The sequence below is a fragment of the Mytilus galloprovincialis genome, chromosome 12, assembly GCF_965363235.1.
Source record: "Mytilus galloprovincialis chromosome 12, xbMytGall1.hap1.1, whole genome shotgun sequence".
NCBI classification, from domain to species: domain Eukaryota; kingdom Metazoa; phylum Mollusca; class Bivalvia; order Mytilida; family Mytilidae; genus Mytilus; species Mytilus galloprovincialis.
Window position 1 is genome coordinate 48,509,764 of NC_134849.1, and position 24,796 is coordinate 48,534,559.

General features: G+C 32.4%; 1 protein-coding gene across 4 annotated transcripts; it reads right to left on the minus strand.

The window, feature by feature from the left end:
• On the minus strand, nucleotides 1–24,717 carry LOC143054061 (mediator of RNA polymerase II transcription subunit 30-like). 4 transcript variants are annotated; one of them, XM_076226928.1, is made up of 6 exons: nucleotides 24,668–24,717; nucleotides 18,717–18,744; nucleotides 9,248–9,484; nucleotides 8,287–8,442; nucleotides 7,222–7,332; nucleotides 1–274 (listed from the first exon to the last, which is right to left on the minus strand). In XM_076226928.1, the coding sequence occupies exons 3-6, from the start codon at nucleotides 9,482–9,484 to the stop codon at nucleotides 176–178; spliced, it is 603 nt and encodes a 200-aa protein (XP_076083043.1). In that variant the 5' UTR covers nucleotides 18,717–18,744; nucleotides 24,668–24,717; the 3' UTR covers nucleotides 1–175. The 4 variants fall into 4 exon arrangements, with proteins under 4 accessions (XP_076083043.1, XP_076083044.1, XP_076083041.1 ...); XM_076226929.1 differs by having other exon boundaries at nucleotides 24,658–24,706; XM_076226926.1 differs by lacking the exons at nucleotides 18,717–18,744; nucleotides 24,668–24,717 and adding an exon at nucleotides 18,825–18,915.
• Between the last annotated feature and the right edge of the window lie 79 nt (nucleotides 24,718–24,796).

The following is a 24,796-nucleotide window of genomic DNA, read 5'->3' on the forward strand; positions in this document are numbered from 1 at the left end:
TAATACAAAATATTTATTAATTCTCAGCTGACAACCAGATTTTCCTTCCTTTTTGAAAGCAGGCACCATAATGTAAATCTGAAGAGTTTCATAAATAGGATGATATAGACAATGCTGAAATATCCATCAAGTACTGAAATCTAACTATTTACACAATTTGTAGAAAATGGCATTTTCAAGTTTTCCTCATAATCATCATTGTATTAATTTCCCATATAACTGTTCTCATTTGGTCAATAATATCTTTCAGCTGCTTATTCTTCATCTTCAATTGCTGGAATACAAATCAAGATACAAATTAGTCATCACAAATTGATAAAATAATAAAATCTTCAAAATATTTCAACACTCATAACTCTTCCAAAAGTCAATTGATAACAATTTCTTGTTGATATTATGTCCTTATTATATACAAAGATTCAGGTTATACTGTTGTGTGGTTTCAGAGGAGTTGCAATGACCAACAGTATATTTAAGCTGAAATTTTAAGCTCAAAGGGGCATAACTCATAGAAACGTCATCTGATAATAATTTGTTGTGGATATGCACATCTACATATCATGTCCTTATTATCTACAAAGTATCAGGAAATTCTGTGGGGTGGTTTCAGGAGCTGGATGACAAATTTTTGTATTAGTATATAAAGGCACTAACTCCAGGTTCAAATTGGCATGACTCCTAGAAAAAATTGAATCATAATTTTCTGTTGATACACACTTCTACATTGTATGTCATTTCATCACACACTTCTACATTGTATGTCATTTCATCATCATGTCTTTATTATCTACAAAGATTCAGGAAATTATGTTGTGTGGTTTCAGAGTAGTTGCTATAACAAACTGTTGAATCAGCATATCTATAAAATAAACTGTTATCACGGAGAAATGTCTCGTCTTTTTGTAATTTTGATTCTGCAAATGTTGAAATCAAAATTACAATACTTTAACATCTTACACAAGTTCAGTGATCTGGAAGGTTTTTTTCACTATGGGCCCAGGGCCCCGCAAAAATAAATTCAATGGGCCATTTTAAAAAATAATGGGCCATGTTGTCAAATAAGTGGGCCATTTTAACTGACTTCTGTAAAAAAAAATTATCAGTATATTTTGGCAAAGAGATGTTGATACTTACCTTTATGATTTTAAATAAAATCATTGATATTGTTCCTGTGATTTTATAATTTCTATTTCAATGAATATACAATAACTTCTTCCAACCCCAACAATATTTAAGTCAACCTTTATTTACAATGTTTAAACTGGTACTGTTGCCTTGTTCATGTTCATGTTTTTTTCTTGTACATTAAATTTGGGTCTTCGTCGATACCATACTTATTCTAGAGGTTCCGTATCAGAGGACATTTCAGGCATTTCCTCTGCACTTCTTGTATTATTATAACTTCATCACGGTGACAAGAATAACAGTATAGAGTACCATTAATTCATAGAACATAACAACAAATCGCTGAAGTCATGTTTACAAAATGTGAAAACGAGCCAAAGACCAAAAAATGACAAGGACAGTTAGGCGTCTTTTATGGAGACAAAAACTATATTCCTAAAAAGTCTTGGGGTTCTTCAATCGAAATAATAGCAAGCTAAACTAAAAGAGATTATTATTAGAGTTAAATCTCGTCTGTACTAGCCAAATTTCACAAATTTAAAGTTGTTTATAAACAAATATATCATGAATGATGGTTAATTACGTTTTTCGGGTTATCAGTTAGACCGAAAGGTTCTATTATTACAATAGGAAAACACCGAGACGTTAAATCGTGTGGTTCTATTATGATAGGGAAACACCCGAGACGTCCCAAAAATATATAGGTGCTTCTTTTATTGGAGGAACATTACACAGTTGTGAACCCACATATTGTGGCACGGAACACGATCGGAAATTTATTTGACGATATCTAAACATTTCGAAACGAAGTGAAAAATATCGTGCGCCACGTGGGGCGCTTACATTTGTCACTGTATGCGCCATTCTTTGTCAATATGCGCTATAGGCGCAGGGCGCACGTCCTTCCCGATCACTGCAAGTTATGCAAATATTCAAAGTCAATGAACCATGACTGAGTTACATGGCTAAACAATCTCCATATGAATGAGATGTGCCAATGCTAATACAACTGCATACCAAATATCATTGACTTATTATAAGTCGTTCCCAAACCTAAATACAAACATTAACTTATAAACTATGTAAAAGTTTCAGTCAATGAACCATGAAGAGGGGTGGGGCTATATAATCTCCATGGAGATGATACTTGCAAATGCCAATAAATTTGTATACCAAATATCATTGACTTAACATTAGAAGTTCATCTTAAACTCATCTAATCACAAACTAATAATATATGATAACTTAGCAAAATTTTCAAAGTCAATAGACCATGACTCAGGGGTGGAGCCAAATTATCTCCATGAAAATGAGATATGCCAATGCTTATACAACTGCATACTTTAATATCATTGACCTACCACTTGTGGTTCCCTATAAACTGACCTAATCACAAACTAGTACATGTAAAATAAGCAAAAGTTTCAAAGTCAACAGACCATGACTGAGGGGGGCAGGGCCAAATAATCTCCATGGAAATGAAATTTGCCAATGCTAATACAACTCCATACCAAATATCATTGACCTTCCACTTGTGGTTCACCATAAACTAGACCTTATCACAAACTTATTTATTGTTGACGCCGCCGCCGCCATATGTCCAACAACAGCATAGTATGTCTCACATTTTGACTCTGTCAAGGCGAGACAAAAATAAGGAGATCTTGTATGATTGTCAATGAGACAATTATCCAACAAAGTTTAAGTGAAGAGGATGACAGCAATTATGGGCAACCTTACAGCCTTTAACAATTAGAGAAAACCCATATCATATGGACATTTACTCTTAAAAATCAATCTAGATACCTTACATTCTTAACCTTTAACCTTTTTCTTATTGTAGAATTATAAGAAATCTGAGAAACTGACCTTACCTACAAAAATTCAATGTTGACCAAGAACTATGAAGTCAAGGTCAGATAAACACTGCCAGATAACATGAGAACCTTACAATCTGACATTCCATACAACAATTTATTAAACAAAATAGCTCCACTGCTTATAGTATCTAAATAACAGACATAAATAATAGGAACCCTGCTAAACAGACCTGAAAAGTTTACAACCATTTGATCCACCAAATTTTGTTGAGCTAATGCTTATGATATCTGAGATACAGTCTCTACTACAACAAGAGTGCACACGCTGAAATGTCTCGCCTTCTATACTAATCATTGATATTATGTTGATAGTCCAAGAATAAAGCTAAGCTTTAATACAACTGTCACATAAACTTAACAATAACCAAGTCCAAGATAACTAAACAAAGACCAATGAACCTTGAAAATGAGGTCAAGGTCAGATGAACCATGCCAGGCAGACATGTACAGCTAACAATGCTTCTATACAACATATATAGTTGACCTATTACTTATAGTTTAAGAAAAATAGACCAAAACACAACAAGAGTGCACACGCTGAAATGTCTCGCCTTCTGTACTAATCATTGATATTATGTTGATAGTCCTAAGTATAAAGCTAAGCTTTATAACAACTGTCACATAAACTTAACATTAACCAAGATAACTAACTAAAGACCAATGAACCTTGAAAAAGAGGTCCAGGTCAGATGAACCATGCCAGGCAGACAGGTACAGCTAACAATGCTTCTATACAACATATATAGTTGACACATTACTTATAGTTTAAGAAAAATAGACCAAAACACAAAAACTTAACACTGTGCTATGAACCGTGAAAATGAGGTCACAGTTAAATAAAACCTGCTCGACTGACATAAAGATCATAAAATATTTCCATACACCAAATATAGTTGACCTATGGCATATAGCATTAGATAAAAAGACCAAAACTCAAAAACTTAACTTTGACCACTGAACCATGAAAATGAGGTCAAGGTCACATGACATCTGCCCGCTAGACATGTACACTTAACAATCATTCCATACAACAAATATAGTAGACCTATTGAATATGGTATGAGAAAAACAGACCAAAACTCAAAAATTTAACTATAACCACTGAACCATGAAAATGAGGTCAAGGTCAGATGACACCTGCCATCAGATGACATGTACACCTTACTGTCCTTCCATACACCGAATATACAAGCCCTATTGCTTATAGTATCTGAGATACGGACTTGACCACCAAAACTTAACCTTGTTCACTGATCCATGAAATGAGGTCGAGGTCAAGTGAAAACTGTCTGACAGACATGAGGACCTTGCAAGGTACGCACATATCAAATATAGTTATCCTATTACTTATAATAAGAGAGAATTCAACATTACAAAAAATCTGAACTTTTTTTCAAGTGGTCACTGAACCATGAAAATGAGGTCAAGGACATTGGACATGTGACTGACGGAAACTTCGTAACATGAGGCATCTATATACAAAGTATGAAGCATTCAGGTCTTCCACCTTCTAAAATATAAAGCTTTTAAGAAGTTAGCTAACACCGCCGCCGCCGCCGGATCACTATCCCTATGTCGAGCTTTCTGCAACAAAAGTTGCAGGCTCGACAAAAACTTAACACTGTGCAATGAACCTGTGAAAATGAGGTCACGGTCAAATAAAACCTGCGCGACTGACATAAAGATCATAAAATATTTCCATACACCAAATATAGATGACCTATGGCATATAGTATTAGATAAAAAGACCAAAACTCAAAAACTTAACTTCGACCACTGAACCATGAAAATGAGGTCAAGGTCACATGACATCTGCCCGCTAGATAGGTACACCTTACAATCATTCCATACAACAAATATAGTAGACCTATAGCATATAGTATGAGAAAAACAGACCAAAACACAAAAATTTTACTATAACCACTGAACCATGAAAATGAGGTCAAGGTCAGATGACACCTGCCAGTTGGACATGTACACCTTACAGTCCTTCCATACACTGAATATACTAGCCCTATTGCTTGTAGTATCTGAGATATGGACTTGACCACCAAAACTTAACCTTGTTCACTGATCCATGAAATGAGGTCGAGGTCAAGTGAAAACTGTCTGACAGACATGAGGACCTTTCAAGGTATGCACATATCAAATATAGTTATCCTATTACTTATAATAAGACAGAATTCAATATTACAAAAAATCTGAACTTTTTTTTCAAGTGGTCACTGAACCATGAAAATGAGGTCAAGGACATTGGACATGTGACTGACGGAAACTTTGTAACATGAGGCATCTATATACAAAGTATGAAGCATCAAGGTCTTCCACCTTCTAAAATATAAAGCTTTTAAGAAGTTAGCTAACACCGCCGCTGCCGCCGCCGTAGCCACCGGATCACTATCCCTATGTCGAGCTTTCTGCAACAAAAGTTGCAGGCTCGACAAAAACTAAACCTCAATCACTTTGCCATAAAATTTCTGGGGATTCATTTTTATTTGTGGAATACCAATTTTTGTTGATTTCATGGTTACAGGTGTACCAGAAATTTAGTACCAATTATCTATAGACTTGTATGTATACCCAAGTTAAACCGCAAAGTCAAATATCCACAAAAATACAAACTTTCCTCAAACTAGAGGCTCTCAAGAACCTGTGTCGCTCACCTTCGTCTATGTGCATATTAAACAATGGACACAGATAAATTCATGACAAAATTGTGTTTTGGTGATCATGATGTGTTTGTAGATCTTACTTTACTGGACATTCTTCTTGCTACAATTATCTCTATCTATAATGAACTTGGCCCAGTAATTACAGTGGAAAAAAAAAAAAAAAATTTAATGAAAATTGTTTAAAAATGACTATAAAGGGCAATAACTCCTTAAGGGGTAAACTGACAATTTTGGTCATGTTGACTTATTTGTAGTTCTTACTTTGCTGAACATTATTGCTGTTTACAGTTTATCTCTATCTATTATAATATTCAAGATAATAACCAAAAACTGCAAAATTTCCTTATAATAATTTCAGGGGCAGCAACCCAACAACGGGTCGTCCGATTTGTCTGATCTTGACCTAATAGATTATTTTACCCCTTGTCAGATTTGCTCTAAATGCTATTGTTTTAGAGTTATAAGCCAAAATCTACAGTTTACCCCTATGTTCTATTTTTAGCCATGGCGGCCATCTTGATTCGTTGGCAGGGTCACGCCACACATTTTTAAACTAGATACCCCAATGATGATTGTGGCAAAGTTTGGATTAATTTGGCCCAGAAGTTTCAGAGGAGAAGATTTTTGTAAAAGATTACTAAGATTTACGAAAAATGGTTAAAAATTGACTATAAAGAGCAATATTTTTATCTATAATAATATTCAAGATATTAACCAAAAATAGCAAATTTTCCTTAAATTTATCAATTCAGGGGCAGCAACCCAACAACGAGTTGTCCGATTCATCTGCAAATTTCAGGACAGATAGATCTTGACCTGATAAACAATTTTACCCCCATATCAGATTTGCTCTAAATGCTTTGGTTTTTGAGTTATAAGCCAAAAACTGAATTTTTCCCCTATGTTCTATTTTTAGCCATGGCGGCCATCTTGGTTGGTTGGCCGGGTCACCGGACACATTTTTTAAACTAGATACCCAAATGATGATTGTGGCCAAGTTTGGTTTAATTTGGCCCAGTAGTTTCAGAGGAGAAGATTTTTGTAAAAGTTAACGACGACGCCGGACGCCAAGTGATGAGAAAAGCTCACTTGGCCTTTTAGGCCAGGTGAGCTAAAAAGGAAAATTTACACCCACAAAATTATTGAATCCACACAGTAGGTCCTGATCAGGTGATCCCTGTCCAACTTACATGTAGAACTTGCATAGAACTCATATATCAAATTTTTATCTTATTGCCAATCAAATGTCCCCAGATATAAGCCCAGATCAAAGTAGAACACAATGGATGCTATTTCTTGAATTCTTTTACCACATGCAAGACAAACCTGATAAATCTATGTGTGTGCTCTTTTGACAAACAGATGTATTTTAATTTCATTTAATCTTGATTTAACCTATCTGACTGTTTCATAGGCTTGAACAACAAGAACAGAATGTTGTGAATTGGTTTTTAAAAAGAGTAATGGAATGTTAAATGTATGAACAATACATATTGATACAGATCTATACACTACAATACTGTTCTTTTAATGATATTTATTACCTCCACTTGGTCTCTATTCTCTTCTGAATAGAATCTTGATCTGTAGAAGGCTTGTTCTGAATTGGGTGATAGTCTGTCTTCAAATGGTTCACCAGTTATTGGCACTAATGACTGAAGTATAAATGTACAAAGAAATATAGTTTACATCACCCTGATGGTTGACTAGGATACAGAAATATGCTTATCCCGGGATTTCTTCAATTCACCTAAAATGGGTGTATATTTGGCTGAGCATGATGTATAAATATGCAGCCATGTATGTTTAAAAATGGAGACACTTAAATATAAATATGATGTTCCATGGTGGAGGCTTCAAACACTAGCAAATAAGTGCCAGGAAAAATTTCTTCCCCTATCAAACATATCCTTATTTTTCAGTGGCTGTTTAAATTTTCTGCCTTCCATTCCTGGCAATTTTCCTTGAACCTTTCTCATGTATTACTTGTAAACTTGTACTAGTCTTGAATATGATAAATCAATTATCTCTGGTTGTAAAATAAGCAACAATCATCAATTAATTCTGGAAATTGTGCATTCTGCAAACAACAAAAAAGCTGAGGGTTCAATAGATAACATTGAAAAAAAGCTTATACATGTTCCCATTTTATATTCTTGCTAATAACAGAATTATTATTTAAACAGAAATAGTCTATAAAAGACCAATAAAAGTCTTGCCTACATGTATATAGGATTCAATTTCTGCAGAAAATTGTTTTTTTTTTAAATATAACAAGATAAGTTATATAAACCAGAAATGTTTACCTCTCTTCCCAAAGGAATCTTTTTTTAATTAAGAAAATAGCCCTTAAATTATGAATTCTGGGTATGCCACTGTTACACTGAAGTTGACATTTAATATAATTTAATTCATATTCAACTAACAAGTTTTAAAAATACACAGTGTGTATAAATATTTGCATACCAAATATTGAGAAATGTGTTTTACCCAGCCATAGTACATGAAGTAAGTGTGACTAATTTCAACTTATACTGAATGTTATACTACACAACTTATTTTTCTCAGGACTTAAAGACCAAGTTCATTACACAATAATGGAGATATACCTCTTCAGGTGGTTCATCAGGACCTGTTATTTCATTGGCCTTATCATACATTAACCGAAGCTTCATAAAGTTTTGCTGCAGCTGTTGAATTCCTTCCTCAAGTTTGCCTCTCTTCTCCTGGTGCATCTGTGCATTCATAGTAACTCCATTGGGAAGCTATCAAATAAAGTAAAAACAGAAATATTAACACTTTGATAGTAAGGCCATTGGGAAGCTATCAAATAAAGTAACAACAGTAATATTTACACTTTGATAGTAACGCCATTGGGAAGCTATCAAATTAAGGAACAACAGAAATATTAACACTTTGATAGTAAGGCCATTGGGAAGCTATCAAATAAAGTAATAACAGTAATATTTACACTTTGATAGTAACGCCATTGGGAAGCTATCAAATAAAGTAATAACAGTAATATTTTGGATTTTATACTATCAAAGTGTAAACATTACATAATATTTACACTTTGATAGTAACAACATTGGGAAGCTATCAAATAAAGTAATAACAGAAATATTAACACTTTAATAGTTGTTCCATTGGGAAGCTATCAAATAAAGTAATAACAGTATTATTTACACTTTGATAGTAACGCCATTGGGAAGCTATCAAATAAAGTAATAACAGTAATATTCACACATTAATAGTTGCCACATCAGAAAGCTACAATACTACAGTAACACTCATTTTAAATACAAGGGGTGTTAGAAAATTTAGATGATTAGATGAAGAAGTGGACAGAACAGACACCTCTACTTACATGGGGCATACATATTCAAGGTTTTTTTTTACAAAAAAATCTAAATACTAAAATTGATCTCAAGTAAGACTTAAATATTCATGACTAACGAATGGTATTACTCGTAATTTTTTACCGATTAGATGCAGGACCCTACAGTCTTGAGTTGAAGACTATTGACCTTAGAGTAATGAGGTATTTTGATGTATAGAGTTACAACTTACTGGTAAAGACTTTAATTGAAGAAGTTTAAATATTTCTCCAGCTTTCTGTACAACATCTTGAACACATTCTTGACCTTTCTTACAGAGATTGATTGCATTAATTTCTCTGGTAGGGGAGACAATCTGTTGTGGTGGCTGATGAGTAGATGTCTGCTGTGTCATTCCAGATGAACTAAATGGTGGTACTGATGTTTGAGATATCATAGAAGGGTATTGACCACTAGGTGGAGCTGCCATCTACAAAATTAAAATTTTTTTTACATACCCCTTACATACATGTAAAATAAAACAAAACAAAACTAGAGGCTCTAAAGAGCCTGTGTCGCTCACCTTGGTCTATGTGAATATTAAACAAAGGAAGCAGATGGATTCATGACAAAATTGTGTTTTGGTGATGGTGATGTGTTTGTACATCTTACTTTACTAAACAGTCTTGCTGCTTACAATTATCTCTATCTAGAAATGAACTTGGCCCAGTAGTTTCAGGGGAAAATGTTTTACCCCGTCAGATTTGCTCTAAATGCTTTGGTTTTTTGAGTTATAAGCCAAAAACTGCATTTTACCCCTATGTTCTATTTTTAGCCGTGGCGGCCATCTTGATTTGATGACCGGGTCACCGGACATATTTTTTAAACTAGATACCCCAAAGATAATTGTGGCCAAGTTTTGATTAATTTGGCCCAGTAGTTTCAGAGGAGAAGATTTTTGTAAAAGATAACTAAGATTTACGAAAAATGGTTAAAAATTGACTATAAAGAGCAATAACTCCTAAAGGGTTCAACTGACATTTTGGTCATGTTGACTTATTTGTAAATCTTACTTTGCTGAACATTAATGGCAGTTTACAGTTTATCTCTATCTATCACTAGAGGCTCTCAAGAGCCTGTGTCGCTGACCTTGGTCTATGTGCATATTAAACAATGGACACAGATAAATTCATGACAAAATTGTGTTTTGGTGATCATGATGTTTGTAGATCTTACTTTACTGGACATTCTTCTTGCTACAGTTATCTCTATCTATAATGAACTTGGCCCAGTAATTACAGTGGAAAATATATTCTACAAATTTACAAAAATTTATGAAAATTGTTAAAAAATGACTATAAAGGGCAATAACTCCTTAAGGGGTAACTTGATAATTTTAGTCATGTTGACTTATTTGTATCTTACTTTGCTGAACATTATTGCTGGTTACAGTTTATCTCTATATATTATAATATTCAAGATAATAACCAAAAACTGCAAAATTTCCTTAAAATTACTAATTCTGGGGCAGCAACCCAACAACAGGGTGTCTGTTTTGTCTGAAAATTTGAGGGCAGATAGAAATTGACCTGATAAACAATTTGTTCCTGTCAGATTTGCTCTAAATACTTTGGTTTCAGAGATATAAGCCAAAATCTACATTTGACCCCTATGTTCTATTTTTAGCCATGGTGGCCATCTTGGTTGGTTGGCCGGGTCACCGGACACATTTTTAAACTATATACCCCAATGATGATTGTGGCCAAGTTTGGTTTGATTTGGCCCAGTAGTTTCAGAGGAGAAGATTTTTGTAAAAGTTAACGATGACGGACGACGACGCCGGACGCCAAGTGATGAGAAAAGCAGGTGAGCTAATAATATTCAAGATAATAACCAACCAGATGCTCCGCAGGGCGCAGCTTTATACGACCGCAGAGGTTGAACCCTGAACTGTTGGGGCAAGTATGGACACAACATTCAAGCTGGATTCAGCTCTAAATTTGGATTGTGATTAAATAGTTGGCACTGCATAGGTTTCTGACACAGAATGAATGTGGTCAAATGAACTTAAAATATTTTTTTTGCCTTTGAGCAATTCACTATGCTGTTGAATATTAATCCTCTCAAAAAAATGTTTGAAGAAATTTTCTTTTTATTTATGAAATCTGAAATGAGAAAAATTTAACACCCCCTCCCCCCTTTTTATTTCACTTCCCTCTTTCCCTTTTCCCAAAAATGATTCTCAATTCAAATTTCTAATGGAGTTTGCAACAATAACTACTCATTTAAATACATCATCAAATATTAAAATGTAAATAAAGTGCTTGTTATCACTGAATGGTAAAGATTGTTTTAATTTATCAGTTGGTAGTAAAAGTGAATATACATTGTATATTGTATAAAACAATGATTTAAGTTGATTCAACTACTATTCTGGACAAAGAAAGATAACTCCGATTGAAAATTTCTTGCTATTGCACAATATTGTGCAATTAGATATTTCTTGCTATTGCGCAATACTGTGCAATTGAAAATATTTGCTATTGCACAAACTGTGCAATTGAAGATTTCTTGCTATTGCGCAATACTGTGCAATTGAAAATTTCTTGCTATTGCACAATACTGTGCAATTGAAGATTTCTTGCTATTGCTGAATACTGTGCAATTGAAAATTTCTTGCTATTGCACAATACTTAATATAATAACTTTGGATCCTGATTTGAACCAACTTGAAAACTGGGCCCATAATCAAAAATCTAAGTATATGTTTAGATTCAGCATATCAAAGAAGCCCAAGAATTCAATTTTTGTTAAAATCAAACTTAGTTTAATTTTGGACCCTTTGGACTTTAATTTAGACCAATTTGAAAACAGGACCAAAAATTAAGAATCTACATACACAGTTAGACTTGGCATATCAAAGAACCCCAATTATTCATTTTTTGATGAAATCAAACAAATTTTAATTTTGGACCCCGATTTGGACCAACTTGAAAACCGGGCCAATAATCAAAAATCTAAGTACATTTTAAGATTCAGCATTTCAAAGAACCCAAAGGATTCAATTTTTGTTAAAATCAAACTAAGTTAAATTTTGGACCCTTTGGACCTTAATGTAGACAAATTTGAAAACAGGACAAAAAATTAAGAATCTACATACACAGTTAGATTTGGCATATCAAAGAACCCCAATTATTCAATTTTTTATGAAATCAAACAAAGTTCAATTTTGGACCCTTTGGGCCCCTTTTTCCTAAACTGTTGGGACCAAAACTCCCAAAATCAAACCCAACCTTCCTTTTATGGTCATAAGCCTTGTGTTTAAATTTCATAGATTTCTATTTACTTATACTAAAGTTATGGTGCGAAAACCAAGAATAATGCTTATTTGGGCCCCTTTTTGGCCCCTAATTCCTAAACTGTTGGGACCTCAACTCCCAAAATCAATCCCAACCTTCCTTTTGTGGTCATAAACCTTGTGTTTAAATTTCATTGATTTCTATTTACTTATACTAAAGTTATTATGTGCGAAAACCAAGAATAATGTTTATTTGGGCCCTTTTTTGGCCCCTAATTCCTAAACTGTTGGAACCAAAACTCCCAAAATCAATCCCAACCTTCCTTTTGTGGTCATAAACCTTGTGTCAAAATTTCATAGATTTCTATTAACTTAAACTAAAGTTATAGTGTGAAAACCAAGAAAATGCTTATTTGGGCCCTTTTTGGCCCCTAATTCCTAAACTGTTGGGACCAAAACTCCCAAAATCAATCCCAACCTTCCTTTTGTGGTCATAAACCTTGTGTTAAAATTTCATAGATTTCTATTCACTTTTACTAAAGTTACGAGTGCGAAAACTAAAAGTATTCGGACGACGACAACGACGACGCCAATGTGATACCAATATACGACCAAAAAATTTTCTATTTTTGCGGTCGTATAAAAACAGCAAAATTTCCTTAAATTATCAATTCAGGGGCAGCAACCCAAAAACGAGTTGTCCGATTTATCTGAAAATTTCAGGACAGATAGATTTTGACCTGATAAACAATTTTATCAATGCCAGATTTGCCCTTATATAAATGCTTTGGTTTTTAAGTTATAAGCCAAAAACTGCATTTTACCCGTATGTTCTATTTTTAGCCATGGCGGCCATTTTGGTTGGTTGGCCGGGTCACCGGACACATTTTTTAAACTAGATACCCAAATGATGATTGTGGCCAAGTTTGGTTTAATTAGGCCCAGTAGTTTCAGAGGAGAAGATTTTTGTAAAAGATAACTAAGATTTACGAAAAATGGTTAAAAATTGACTATAAAGGGCAATATCTCTATCTATAATATTAATAATATTCAAGATGATAACCAAAAATAGCAAAATTTCCTTAAATTTATCAATTCAGGGGCAGCAACTCAACAACGAGTTGTCCGATTCATCTGCAAATTTCAGGACAGATAGATCTTGACCTGATAAACAATTTTACCCCATGTTAGATTTGCTCTAAATGCTTTGGTTTTTGAGTTATAAGCCAAAAAACTGCATTTTACCCCTATGTTCTATTTTTAGCCATGGCAGCCATCTTGATTGGTTGGCCGGGTCACCGGACACATTTTTTAAACTAGATACCCCAATGATGATTGTGGCCAAGTTTGGTTTAATTAGGCCCAGTAGTTTTAGAGGAGAAGATTTTTGTAAAAGATAACTAAGATTTACGAAATAATGGTTAAAAATTGATTATAAAGGGCAATAACTCCTAAAGGGGTCAACTGACCATTTCGGTCACGTTGACTTATTTGTAAATCTTACTTTGCTTAACATTATTGCAGTTTACAGTTTACAGTTTATCTCTATCTATAATAATATTCAAGATAATAACCAAAAACAGCAAAATTTCCTTAAATTTATCAATTCAGGGGCAGCAACCCAACACAAAAAAGTTGTCTGATTCATCTGAAAATTTCAGGACAGATAGATTTTGACCTGATAAACAATTTTACCAATGTCAGATTTACTCTTAATGCTTTGGTTTTTGAGTTACAAGCCAAAAACTGCATTTTACCCCTATGTTCTATTTTTTGCCATGGCGGCCATCTTGGTTGGTTGGCCGGGTCACCGGACACATTTTTACCCGATACTAGATACCCGAATTATTATGTGGCCAAGTTTGGTTTAATTTGGCCCAGTAGTTTCAGAGGAGAAGATTTTTGTAAAAGTTAACGACGACAGATGACGACGGACGCAAAGTGATGGGAAAAGCTCACTTCGCCCTTCGGGCCAGGTGAGCTAAAAACATTATTATCAATCGTATGAAATTAAAATAATCTTTACATACCCATTTCATGTACAAAAATAAAGAAGACATTATTATCTGATAATATATCAATCATATGAAGAAGACAACTATGTTTGTGGAAAACTTTGATTAGAATTGATTATTTCAACTTGAAAAGTGTAAACTTTTTATCTTGCAAAAAAATATTTGTCACAGTGGGCACGGCATAGAAGTCAGGATTCCATTACAATGCATATCAGATCTAACTTAAGATACACTAAATAATCATAATTACTCTGTTTTTAATTACAAATATATAAGAAGACATGGTATGAGTGCCAATGAGACAACTCTCCATCCAAGTCACAATGTGTAAGAAGCAAACAATCATATGTCAAAGTACAGCCTTCAACACAGAGCCTTGGCTTACAACTGACAGAAAGCTATAAAGGGCCTCAAGAATACTAGGTTACCACTGAACAACAGGCTCCTTAGAAAAGGTGAATAGAAATGCAGCCAGTTTAAAAGTTTTAATTGTCTAATCTTCACCCATATATGAAACAGTAGTGTTACAACATAAAAAGACTCACTATAAAATATAAATTAAAATTGCTTAACTCAATAAAAAAAAACCAGCATATTAAAAATAGTTTTTTTCTTAAATATCCTGAGTGTAAAAAGAAACACAACATAATATATCCTAAGCCCCTTTAATTTCCTTTTTGAATAACAATACAGCATTTATATTTACATGTTATTATAACAGTTAAGTCAGGTCTGTCACAAGATTTTTTGGTTCATTCTCATTTATCCAACTTTTTAAAATTATAGGTAGGGGCGTATGACATTTGCGCCGATTTTGAAAATTTTCATTCTTGCATTTGCGCCGATTTCATTTTTTCATTTGCGCCGATTTTATATTTGCTCCTAATTAGATTTACAGGTAAGTTAAAACTTGTACATGTACTGTGCTATACCATTGGTAAAATCTGGTTATAATTGTTTTTCATCCATGTTTAAGTTAATTTTGATTCATATTGTTCTGGAACTTCGTTGTAACTTGATGGTCATATTGCACATTGAAACGGATCGAGAAGTAAATTCTTTAATCATCGAGGGTCATACATATCGGAAGGTCAGTGTTCTCAAACATAACTACATATCTTACTAATGTACCATAAAATCGTGTAAAGCCAGAGTTACCATGGATTCTATTGTCAAAACACAGATCGAGCATAACCATGTGGTAAATGTCCGAAAGACAGATGCTAAAGAACTATGGATACGGTCAACAAGGAAAAAAGTCTAGAGATGTATCTTGTAGGCCTTCTTCCACCTCCCAGTGGTGAGCAGGGGACAACAGTTATATACATGTTGTGATTGACAATTCATTACATTTGTACAAGTGGCAAATGGAAGAGGTCTATAATGATAAATGAAAAATAACATGACTTGGATGGAGAGTTCTCTCATTGACACTCACATCTTCTTATATCTATTCACCTGTAATTTACCTGTAATAAAATCGGCGCAAATGAAAACAAAAATCAGCGCAAATGAAAGAAAAAATCGGCGCAAATGAAATGCAGATCGGCGCAAATGCAAACGCCGATAGGTAGTACAGGTACAAAAAAGTTGGATAAATGAGATCAAAGGTAATCAAGAACAAAGGGTTTTTCAATCACTGATTTTTTCAGTTCAAGTTTTAATCACATTGGGTCAAATTGAAACCTCGAAACCTTTAATCAAAATATTTTCACACTGGACCAAATGCAAAGAAAAATTGATTCAATCTGCATACTATTTCTTAACCTTTCCTATACGGGTTCATTATGATTGAAATTTCTCCTTTTTTGTTTATTTTTTGTTTGTCAAACTTGTGTGGAAGTTGTAATGTTAAAATAAAAATTTGAAAAAGCTGTGATAAATCTACTTATGTAACGGTTTATTTCTTCCTCTGTGATATTTTATCCTGAAGATAATTTGTCCCGGTAATTTTTTTCCAGGCATGGTATTTCACAGGTTGATTTTTTCCAGAGGAGTGAAAATCTATCTGTGTTATGCAGATAGTTTGTACCGGTCTATATTTGCCGTACTATATTTCACAGAACCGTGTGAAATAGAGTCCCATTAACTACTATGTAAGTTACTCACAATCAATATATACCTGACTATAATTATAAAATACTTCACAAAGGTAGACCAAATTTGCATAATTTATCAAAGGGAGGTAATTATGAGCAATTTATATTTTAAAGATATTAATATAATATATTTCTGAATCTATTTTGTAGTGAAATTTTTCCTTCAATCTTATTTTTTATATATTCATTTATATAAAAAGATGACTTACAACTTGATTTTATAAGACAGATAACATTTCACAGGTAAAAACTATCCAGCTGTTAAACATGCTTTTGTTCCAATATATTATTATGCTATGATTTATCTGATTTCCATATAATCAACAACTACATCTCTGTCTCCAGACAAAACTATTTATATAGTTAAAAATATCATCATAATCAAATGCTTCTATTACTGTTAACAGTAGTAATGCAACTATATTTCTACCTTACTTTTAAATGTATATTTGTACTGAGATCTGAAAACAACTCACTTTTACATCATCGGTATTTCACTAACCTTATTTAATCATGATATTATTTCATCGGTATTTCACTAACCTTATTTAATCATGATATTATTTTCACAATTACGATCTTTGAAATTACTTCTGGTTTTCTTCCCTATGTTTCATGATAATTTTCTTTTTTAAAAGGATGATATTGACTTGAATATTTAAGGAAATTTTTTCAAGGATAATTTGTGAAATTATTTCTCATTATAATACATTTTTTTTTGTAACAATTTCGCTTTATTTCAAATACACTATTATTATTTCATAGTATTTTGAAGGATAAGTTTTTTTCTAATAACTATTCAATAAGTTAACTACCCAGATAGAATTTCACGGCAAAGGAAAAAATATCCCAGGGAAATATTTTCCTCCGGATAAAAAAATAACAACAACTACTGTGACATTTTTTCCTCCGGATCAAATTTCACCTGGATATAATTTTGCTTTACACTTACAGCTTTGTTGTTGTGAGTCTGTGTGTGTGTGTGTGTCCGTCTTATTTGTTTTAAAAAAATATTATGTTACAAATTAAGCTGTTTCGAATTGTTTCACATTGATATGGGGACAAAGTCCCCTATTACAGTAGAAAAATCAATAAAAAAAAAAAGAAAAATCTGGAAATTTTCTTTGTACTAATCATGCTAATGAACTCAAAATTGTTCAAACTTTTTTTTGTCCTTTTTTTTAATTTACGTATTTGCGAAGAACACATAAATGTACTTCTTTCTTCCGGTCTCGTTGTCGTGAGACTTTGAGTAGTCTAGTAAAATATAGGAACTCAAGGAACACAAAACTAATATTTCAATTTTAATAATTCTTTGTCTTTGATATGAATTGAAGTTACCTGATGCATTGCGTTTCTTTGCTTACATTGAACATGGCGTCATAACTTAAATAACGTCACAAGTAAAATCCCTATCCAAAATCAGAAACGTTATTACGGTATTTCCGTTTCTTTTTTTTTTAACAAATATTCAAGTTACAAAAAAATAATTCATACAGACTTCGTTGTCCACATTCACAGGTAATGCCTGCCTCATATTATTTTTTAAGGTTTTCATCGCTGGCTAAAGTTTTTCTCATTGTTGTGAAGGCTATACAATGTTTTTTTTGAGAAACAGGGTTGACAGAGAGATTTTTGTCTTTTTGTGATTCAAATTAACTTCCTGTCCTGTTTTAAATTAATTTGACCCTCTGTGGCCCTAAACAACTTAAGATGTAGGAATATATATTTGTTATTGTATTCGACTAAATAAGGGTGATGGCATTACTTTTAGTTTTAAATTCATTGCATAAAGCATAAAAGATTTATTTAAAGTCGGATATACATATAAGCTCTGTAGAGCTTTTATCCAACATACATATAAGACAAGCACAATACATAAAACACATAAAACATAAAGCAAATCATGCTAAATAAATAATGTTATCAAGCACAGCAAATAATAAGCACAATTAAAGCATATAAGCAAACATAAAATGCAGATAAACTAACATTCATGCAATAGCTATTATAAAGCACTTAAACATGTTAAAGTAATTCAAGCATTAAGAACACAAATAAAAAAAATAGAAAATAAAAAAATATGCCTAATAATTTAAAAGCCAGAGTATACAAGATAAATAAATAAACTGATCTACAGCTCATTGAGATCTGCAGGAGGAACATTGACACGAACTGCCCTCTAAATTACCAACCAAACTTTTAAACTGACAAAATGGCATTTCTTCCCTCATCTTATTTGGCAGTTCGTTCCAGAGTTTGGTTCCTGCATATCTAAATGAGTGTAGCCCATGGGTTAGTTGTCCTTACCCTGGGAACATCTGCTATGTTGTTATTTCTAAAAGAGTAATTACATGTTTTAATTTCAATAAGTTCAAGTTGATATAACGGACATTGTTTATTAATAATTTTATATACCTCTATTGCTATCATTCTAATTCTTCTGATTTCTAAGCTTGGTAATTTTGATTTAATTAACAGTTGTTGATAGGTGCTACAATAGTCTTCATATATAAGCTGGTTAACATAATTTATATGGCAAATAATACAGACGAATCTGGGTCATGTAAAATAAACACAACCCAGAGTGGAAGTGCAACTGACTTAAGTGAACAAACAAATATTAAACAAATATCAACATTGATTGACAGTAATAATAACAAAGATTTAGCATCTCATAACGACAGGACAGTTTCCAAAGACAAATCAGGTCAGGTGCATGAAACAAACATTTTCAACCCGACCAGATGTTTAGTAGGATGGAGGCCAGTTTCACATTGGCGCTTGACAAAATTTGTACACAGCAATCTGATTTATTCAATTCGAAATTTCAATTGATGGAGCATTATTACAATCAATCTATAGAAACAAACAACAACAATTTAAAAATGTTGCAAGATACTATCACTACCATACTTAAACCTACAAGTGATAATGACAAACTCGCTGCTCGTATAGTCTCTCTTGAAAAAGAAAATATCATCTTAAAGTCATCTGTTAATGAATTTAAAAACACATCTGCCATTAATATTGAATGTTGGAAATCTAAAATTGAAACTCAAAAGTCCCAAATGGAGCTACAAAAAAATTCTCAGGACACGAGAATTAAAGACCTACAAAGTGACATTTCTGATCTACAAACTAAGTTAAACAATAAGATCAGTAAAATTGAAGAGATGGCTTCAGCTTATAATTCAGTATCTGAAAATTTGAAACATAAAGAAGATGAAGTACTTAGTTTAAAATTACATTTGAGTCAAGACAATACAAACGATTTTCAGGAAGTGAAACTAAAACATCCTAAAACAAGAAATACAAAACATGTTGTTCTAATTGGTACATCCAACATTAAGGGGATTGACCCAAATAAACTTTCGTCCAAATACTCTGCAGAAAAACATGAGGCATTCACATTAGAGCAAACTGATCATGTTATACAGGAGCTAGAAGTTACACCGGATATTTTAGTTTTGCATTCTTTATCAAATGCTGTTCGATCTACCCCAAATGAAAAGAGCATTGAATATCTACATACAATTATTGATAGTGCTAAAGAGAAATTTAATGATACCAAAATAGTAATTTCTCTCCCAACTCCAAGAGCCGACGAGGAGTCCTTAAATAATAAGGCACAAATTTTGAGTTTAATGGCAAAGGAAGATCTCAGGAATGAACCAAATGTAGAGATATGCGACAACAGTAATATGGCATTTAAAGGCAGTGCTCTCCAAAAATATTTGGATCCTAAGGACAATTATCATCTTTCGTTAAATGGCACTAAAATGTTGGCATCTAACATTAGAGACACAACAGACCGGATTCTTGGCCTCCCCCCGAGAACTCCCATGAAGCGCAACGTTAACCAATACAATTATACACCGCCTAGAGTCCAACGTGACAATACAAATGATTTTGTGCCAGATGATGATTCACAACAGTATATGTACAACAGAGGCCGAGGCCAGAGATATAGAGTCGGAAGAGGGAACAATCATCAGTTTCGAGGCAATCGTGGTTATCACCGCAGGGGATATTAACATTTAAAGGCAAAGCAACTTTTTTGCGTTAATTTCTGCCAAATATATACAAACATTTATATTAATATTGTATTGTATTATTAATTTGAATTTAGTTTTGAACTTAACATATCTGTTTGGGAATTTTTAATTTTTTTTGTGTGTTTATATTTCATATAACATCTTGTGAATTACACAAGGTTGATTTTATTTTTTTCGCCCAAATTACTTGAATATTTTAGTACACATTTTAACAACACTATTTCTTAACATTAAATTGAAGTAATGAATAAGCACAAGAATATTCTATTATCTAATTTATCTTTTTGTGTTTGGAATGTTGGGGGCTTAATTTCTAAATCCTACAATAAATTACATGACCCCTCATTTCTAAAACAGATCATTCATTATGATATTATACTATTGACAGAAACACATTTGGGATATAACACCCCTATTAGTGTTGAGGGATACAATTTTTTCCCAGTTTGTAGAGTACAGTCCTCTAATTCAAGATTTTATGGGGGCCTTGGTATACTAATAAAGAATATTATCCGTCCAGGCATAAACATTTTGCAAAATACCAGTAAAGATTATCAGTGGATTAAACTGAATAAGAACTTTTTTAATCTAACAAATGATATATATCTGTGTCTAGCCTATATAATTCCAAGTATGTCAAGTTATTTACATCAGTCTGATGATGATGTATTAGATAGTATTGAAAGGGATATGACATGCACTTATAAACAGTTAGGAGATATTATATTATGTGGTGATTTGAATGCTCGGTCAGGATCAGAGCCAGACTTTATACAAAATGATGTTTATGATACTCATTTACCTATATATAATGATTATGATTGTGATACTATTCAAGATATAAGACACAGTTATGATAGTAAGGTTGATGTTAGAGGTAGACAGTTATTAGATTTATGTATATCTACAAAAATGAGAATTTTAAATGGAAGAGTATTGGGAGATTTGTATGGTAAATTTACATGCCATAAACCCACAGGATCTAGTGTTGTAGATTATGTTATTGTTTCAGAGGCACTTTTACCTAAAATTTTCTTTCAAAATATCAGATTTCATCCCAAATTTTTCAGATTGTCATTGTAAGTTGTCTTTTGGAATTTTAGCAACTTATTCTTCACATTTATCTATTAATAAATTTAAAATGAATGCATTTCCAGGTGGTTATAAGTGGACAAAATCATCAACAAGTCAATTTCAAGATGCACTTTGCCACCCTGTTTGCAAATCTCTTTTAAATAATTTCATGAATCATGAATATGACAATGAAGGTTCAGAGAGAGCAGTTCCTGATTTTTTAAACATAATAAATGTTGCTGCTACAAAGGCAAATATTTTTCGCCATAAATCATCTAAAAAAAGAAAACCTAATTGTAAATGGTTTGATTCTGATTTAGGTGTAAAGAGGAAAATTCTAGTATCTAAAGGAGAATTATTGTCAAAATTTCCGTATGATCCTATTGTCAGAGGTTCATATTATAAATGCTACAGAGAGTATAATAAATGGCGTAAATATAAAATGCGCACATTTAAACAGTCCATCCTGAATAGCCTTGACAATTTAAAAGATTCTGATCCAAAACAATACTGGAAACTTATTAATTCTTTAAAGGAGTCTACAGATGATAGTAAAGGAAAGTCAGTAGAACCAGAAGTCTGGTTTAATCATTTTTCAGATTTGAATAAATCTCCTTCAATTAGTGAGACAAGAATTAAAGAAATTAACTCTAAAATAGAAAATATGGAAAAAAATAAAACTTTTTGTGAATTAGATTATAGATTCTCTACTAAAGAAATATTTGAATCAATATCTAAACTCAAAAGTGGTAAAGCCTCTGGTCTGGATGGTATACCTAACGAGATGCTAAAGGCAGGAAGTTTAGTTCTAAATCCTTTAATTCAGAAACTGTTTAATCATGTTTTTTCATCTGGTATTTATCCAATGCAATGGTCATCAGTCTATTTATCTGCTGTTTATAAGTCTGGTGATCCAAGTAAACCAGATAATTATCGTGGCATTGCCATTAACTCTTGTGTTGGTAAATTGTTTAACTCTGTTTTGAATAACAGACTAGATAAATTTTTGGTAAAAGAATCAGTGATTAATCCATGTCAAATTGGATTTTCAAAAAAATGTAGACCATCTGATCATGTTTTTGTTTTAAAAACCATTATCGATAAATATATAAGTAAAAAGGGGGGTAAATTATTTGCCTGTTTTGTAGATTTTAAACAGGCTTTTGATAAAGTAATCCATGAGGGTATCAGATATAAGCTTTTAACAAACAATATTACTGGAAAGTTTTATTCTATCATTAAAGATATGTATAATAAAAGTGACCTCTGTGTTAAAATTGATAATGAAATGACTCCATGTTTTAAATCATTTATAGGGGTTAGACAAGGTGATGTTTTAAGCCCAAATATTTTTAAAATATTTATCAATGATCTACCTGACAAGTTTTTATCTTGTCCTGATCCAGTAAATATTAATAACCGTAGAGTAGATTGTCTTATGTATGCTGATGATGTAGTAATTTTTTCAGAAACACAGGAAGGCTTGCAAAAGAGAATTAATATGTTACATGAATATTGTTTAGAATGGTGTTTTGATGTAAATTTAAAAAAGACAAAAAGTATAATTTTTAACAAGCCAGGAAAATTTTTAAAATGCAGTTTACATTTTGGAGGTAAAGAGATTGAAAGTGCAAAATTATATAGATATCTTGGAATCACATTTACTTCTAGTGGTATATTTAAGCAGTGTAAAGATGAATTATACAACAAATCTTTAAAAGCTTGTTTTAAGCTACAGAGATGCTTGTCATCATCTAACCCTAGTATTGCCACTTTTTTACATCTTTATGATCATACAATTAAACCCATACTATTATATGGCAGTGAAATATGGGGAGTGTTTAGAACGGATTCAGCTGCTTGTAAAAAAGATAATGATTATATATTAGAAAAAGTCTTTGGTCAGGATTCTTCTGAAAAAGCTCATACCAAATTTATGAAATATATTCTTGGTGTAAACAGAAAGTCAAGTAATATTGCTGTAATGTCAGAGCTTGGTAGATTTCCTATGTATTTTACTATAATTTTATCAATGTTAAAATATTGTCATAGACTGGAACATTTGAAAGAAGGATTACTATTTGATGCATTTATATGTTGTAAACAGTTACATAGCTCTAATGTAAATACATGGTATTCTAGTATAGATTATATTCAGAGAGAGATTGAATTACCAAATTTTGACCAATCAATTGGTTCTTTATGTCAGTATGTTAAAAATAAACTATGTAAAAGTTATTTCACATTTTGGAATAAACTTAAGTATCAAACAATTAGCTCCCAAAAAGGGAAGCTTGGTACTTATTTTTCTATAAAAAATTGTTTTAAAAAAGAAAAATATTTAGAATTGCAGGACTTCAAAAAAAGACAGTCAATTTGTAAATTAAGAATAAGTGCTCACTCTTTAAAAATTGAGACAGACAGATATTCAAAAAAGCATATAGAAAGATCTCAGCGTCTTTGTTCTAATTGCTCACTTGGTAAAGTTGAAGATGAGCTTCATTTCTTATTAGAATGCCCTCTTTATGATATTCAAAGGGATGATTTTTTTAAAGACATTTCTAACAATTGTTGTAATTTTATAAATTTAAATAAATCTTCTAAATTTTTATGGCTCTTGACCCAAGAAAATGTTACTCTTATGGAAAAACTGGGCTGTTATATTTGTGACTGTTTTGAATTAAGGAGATCAGGTATGAACACTGACACTAAGTCAAGTAAATAATTTGCGAATAAATACATATATATACATGTATAATGTAATTTTATTATTGTCATTATTCTTTTATTCACAATATATACAATGTATGTGGTTTTTAGCTTGATTCTGACCAATGCTTATATTCCAAATATATATGTATATGCCTCTATTGTTGTTGTTACCAATTATGTAAATCAATTGTATCTGATTTTATGCCCTTTTAATATGGGCCCTGTAATTTGGGAAATAAAAATATTCTATTCTATTCTATTCTATATAAATCTTAGGGCATGAATATTCTTCATCCTAATCGATTATGGAAGAGGCTTGAAAATCATTTCCTCTAGGATGTACCATGATAAGTACATTTTGTAAATGCTTTGTATTGTAAAGTTTGAGATCTTTTGGGGTTACTTACTACCTTCATGCTTAGCCTAGGACCTCATTTGTCAAAATGAAACCGAAAGAAAGTCCTAACTTTTGAATGACGGGTCCCGTGTTCCTTTTTGTGATAAACTTTCAGTGCTACAATAAGTATTCACCAGAATCATTATTTC

Excerpts from the sequence above, each read along its gene's own strand:
- LOC143054061 (XM_076226927.1), bottom strand. The coding sequence starts at position 18,640 with ATGAGGGAAGAAATGCCATTTTGTCAGTTTAAAAGTTTG. Across the intron at positions 9,485-18,601 it reads TTTGTCAGTTTAAAAGTTTG|ATGGCAGCTCCACCTAGTGG; the intron begins GTTGGTAATTTA and ends TTAATTTTGTAG. Across the intron at positions 275-7,221 it reads AGAATAGAGACCAAGTGGAG|CAATTGAAGATGAAGAATAA; the intron begins GTAATAAATATC and ends TTTGTATTCCAG.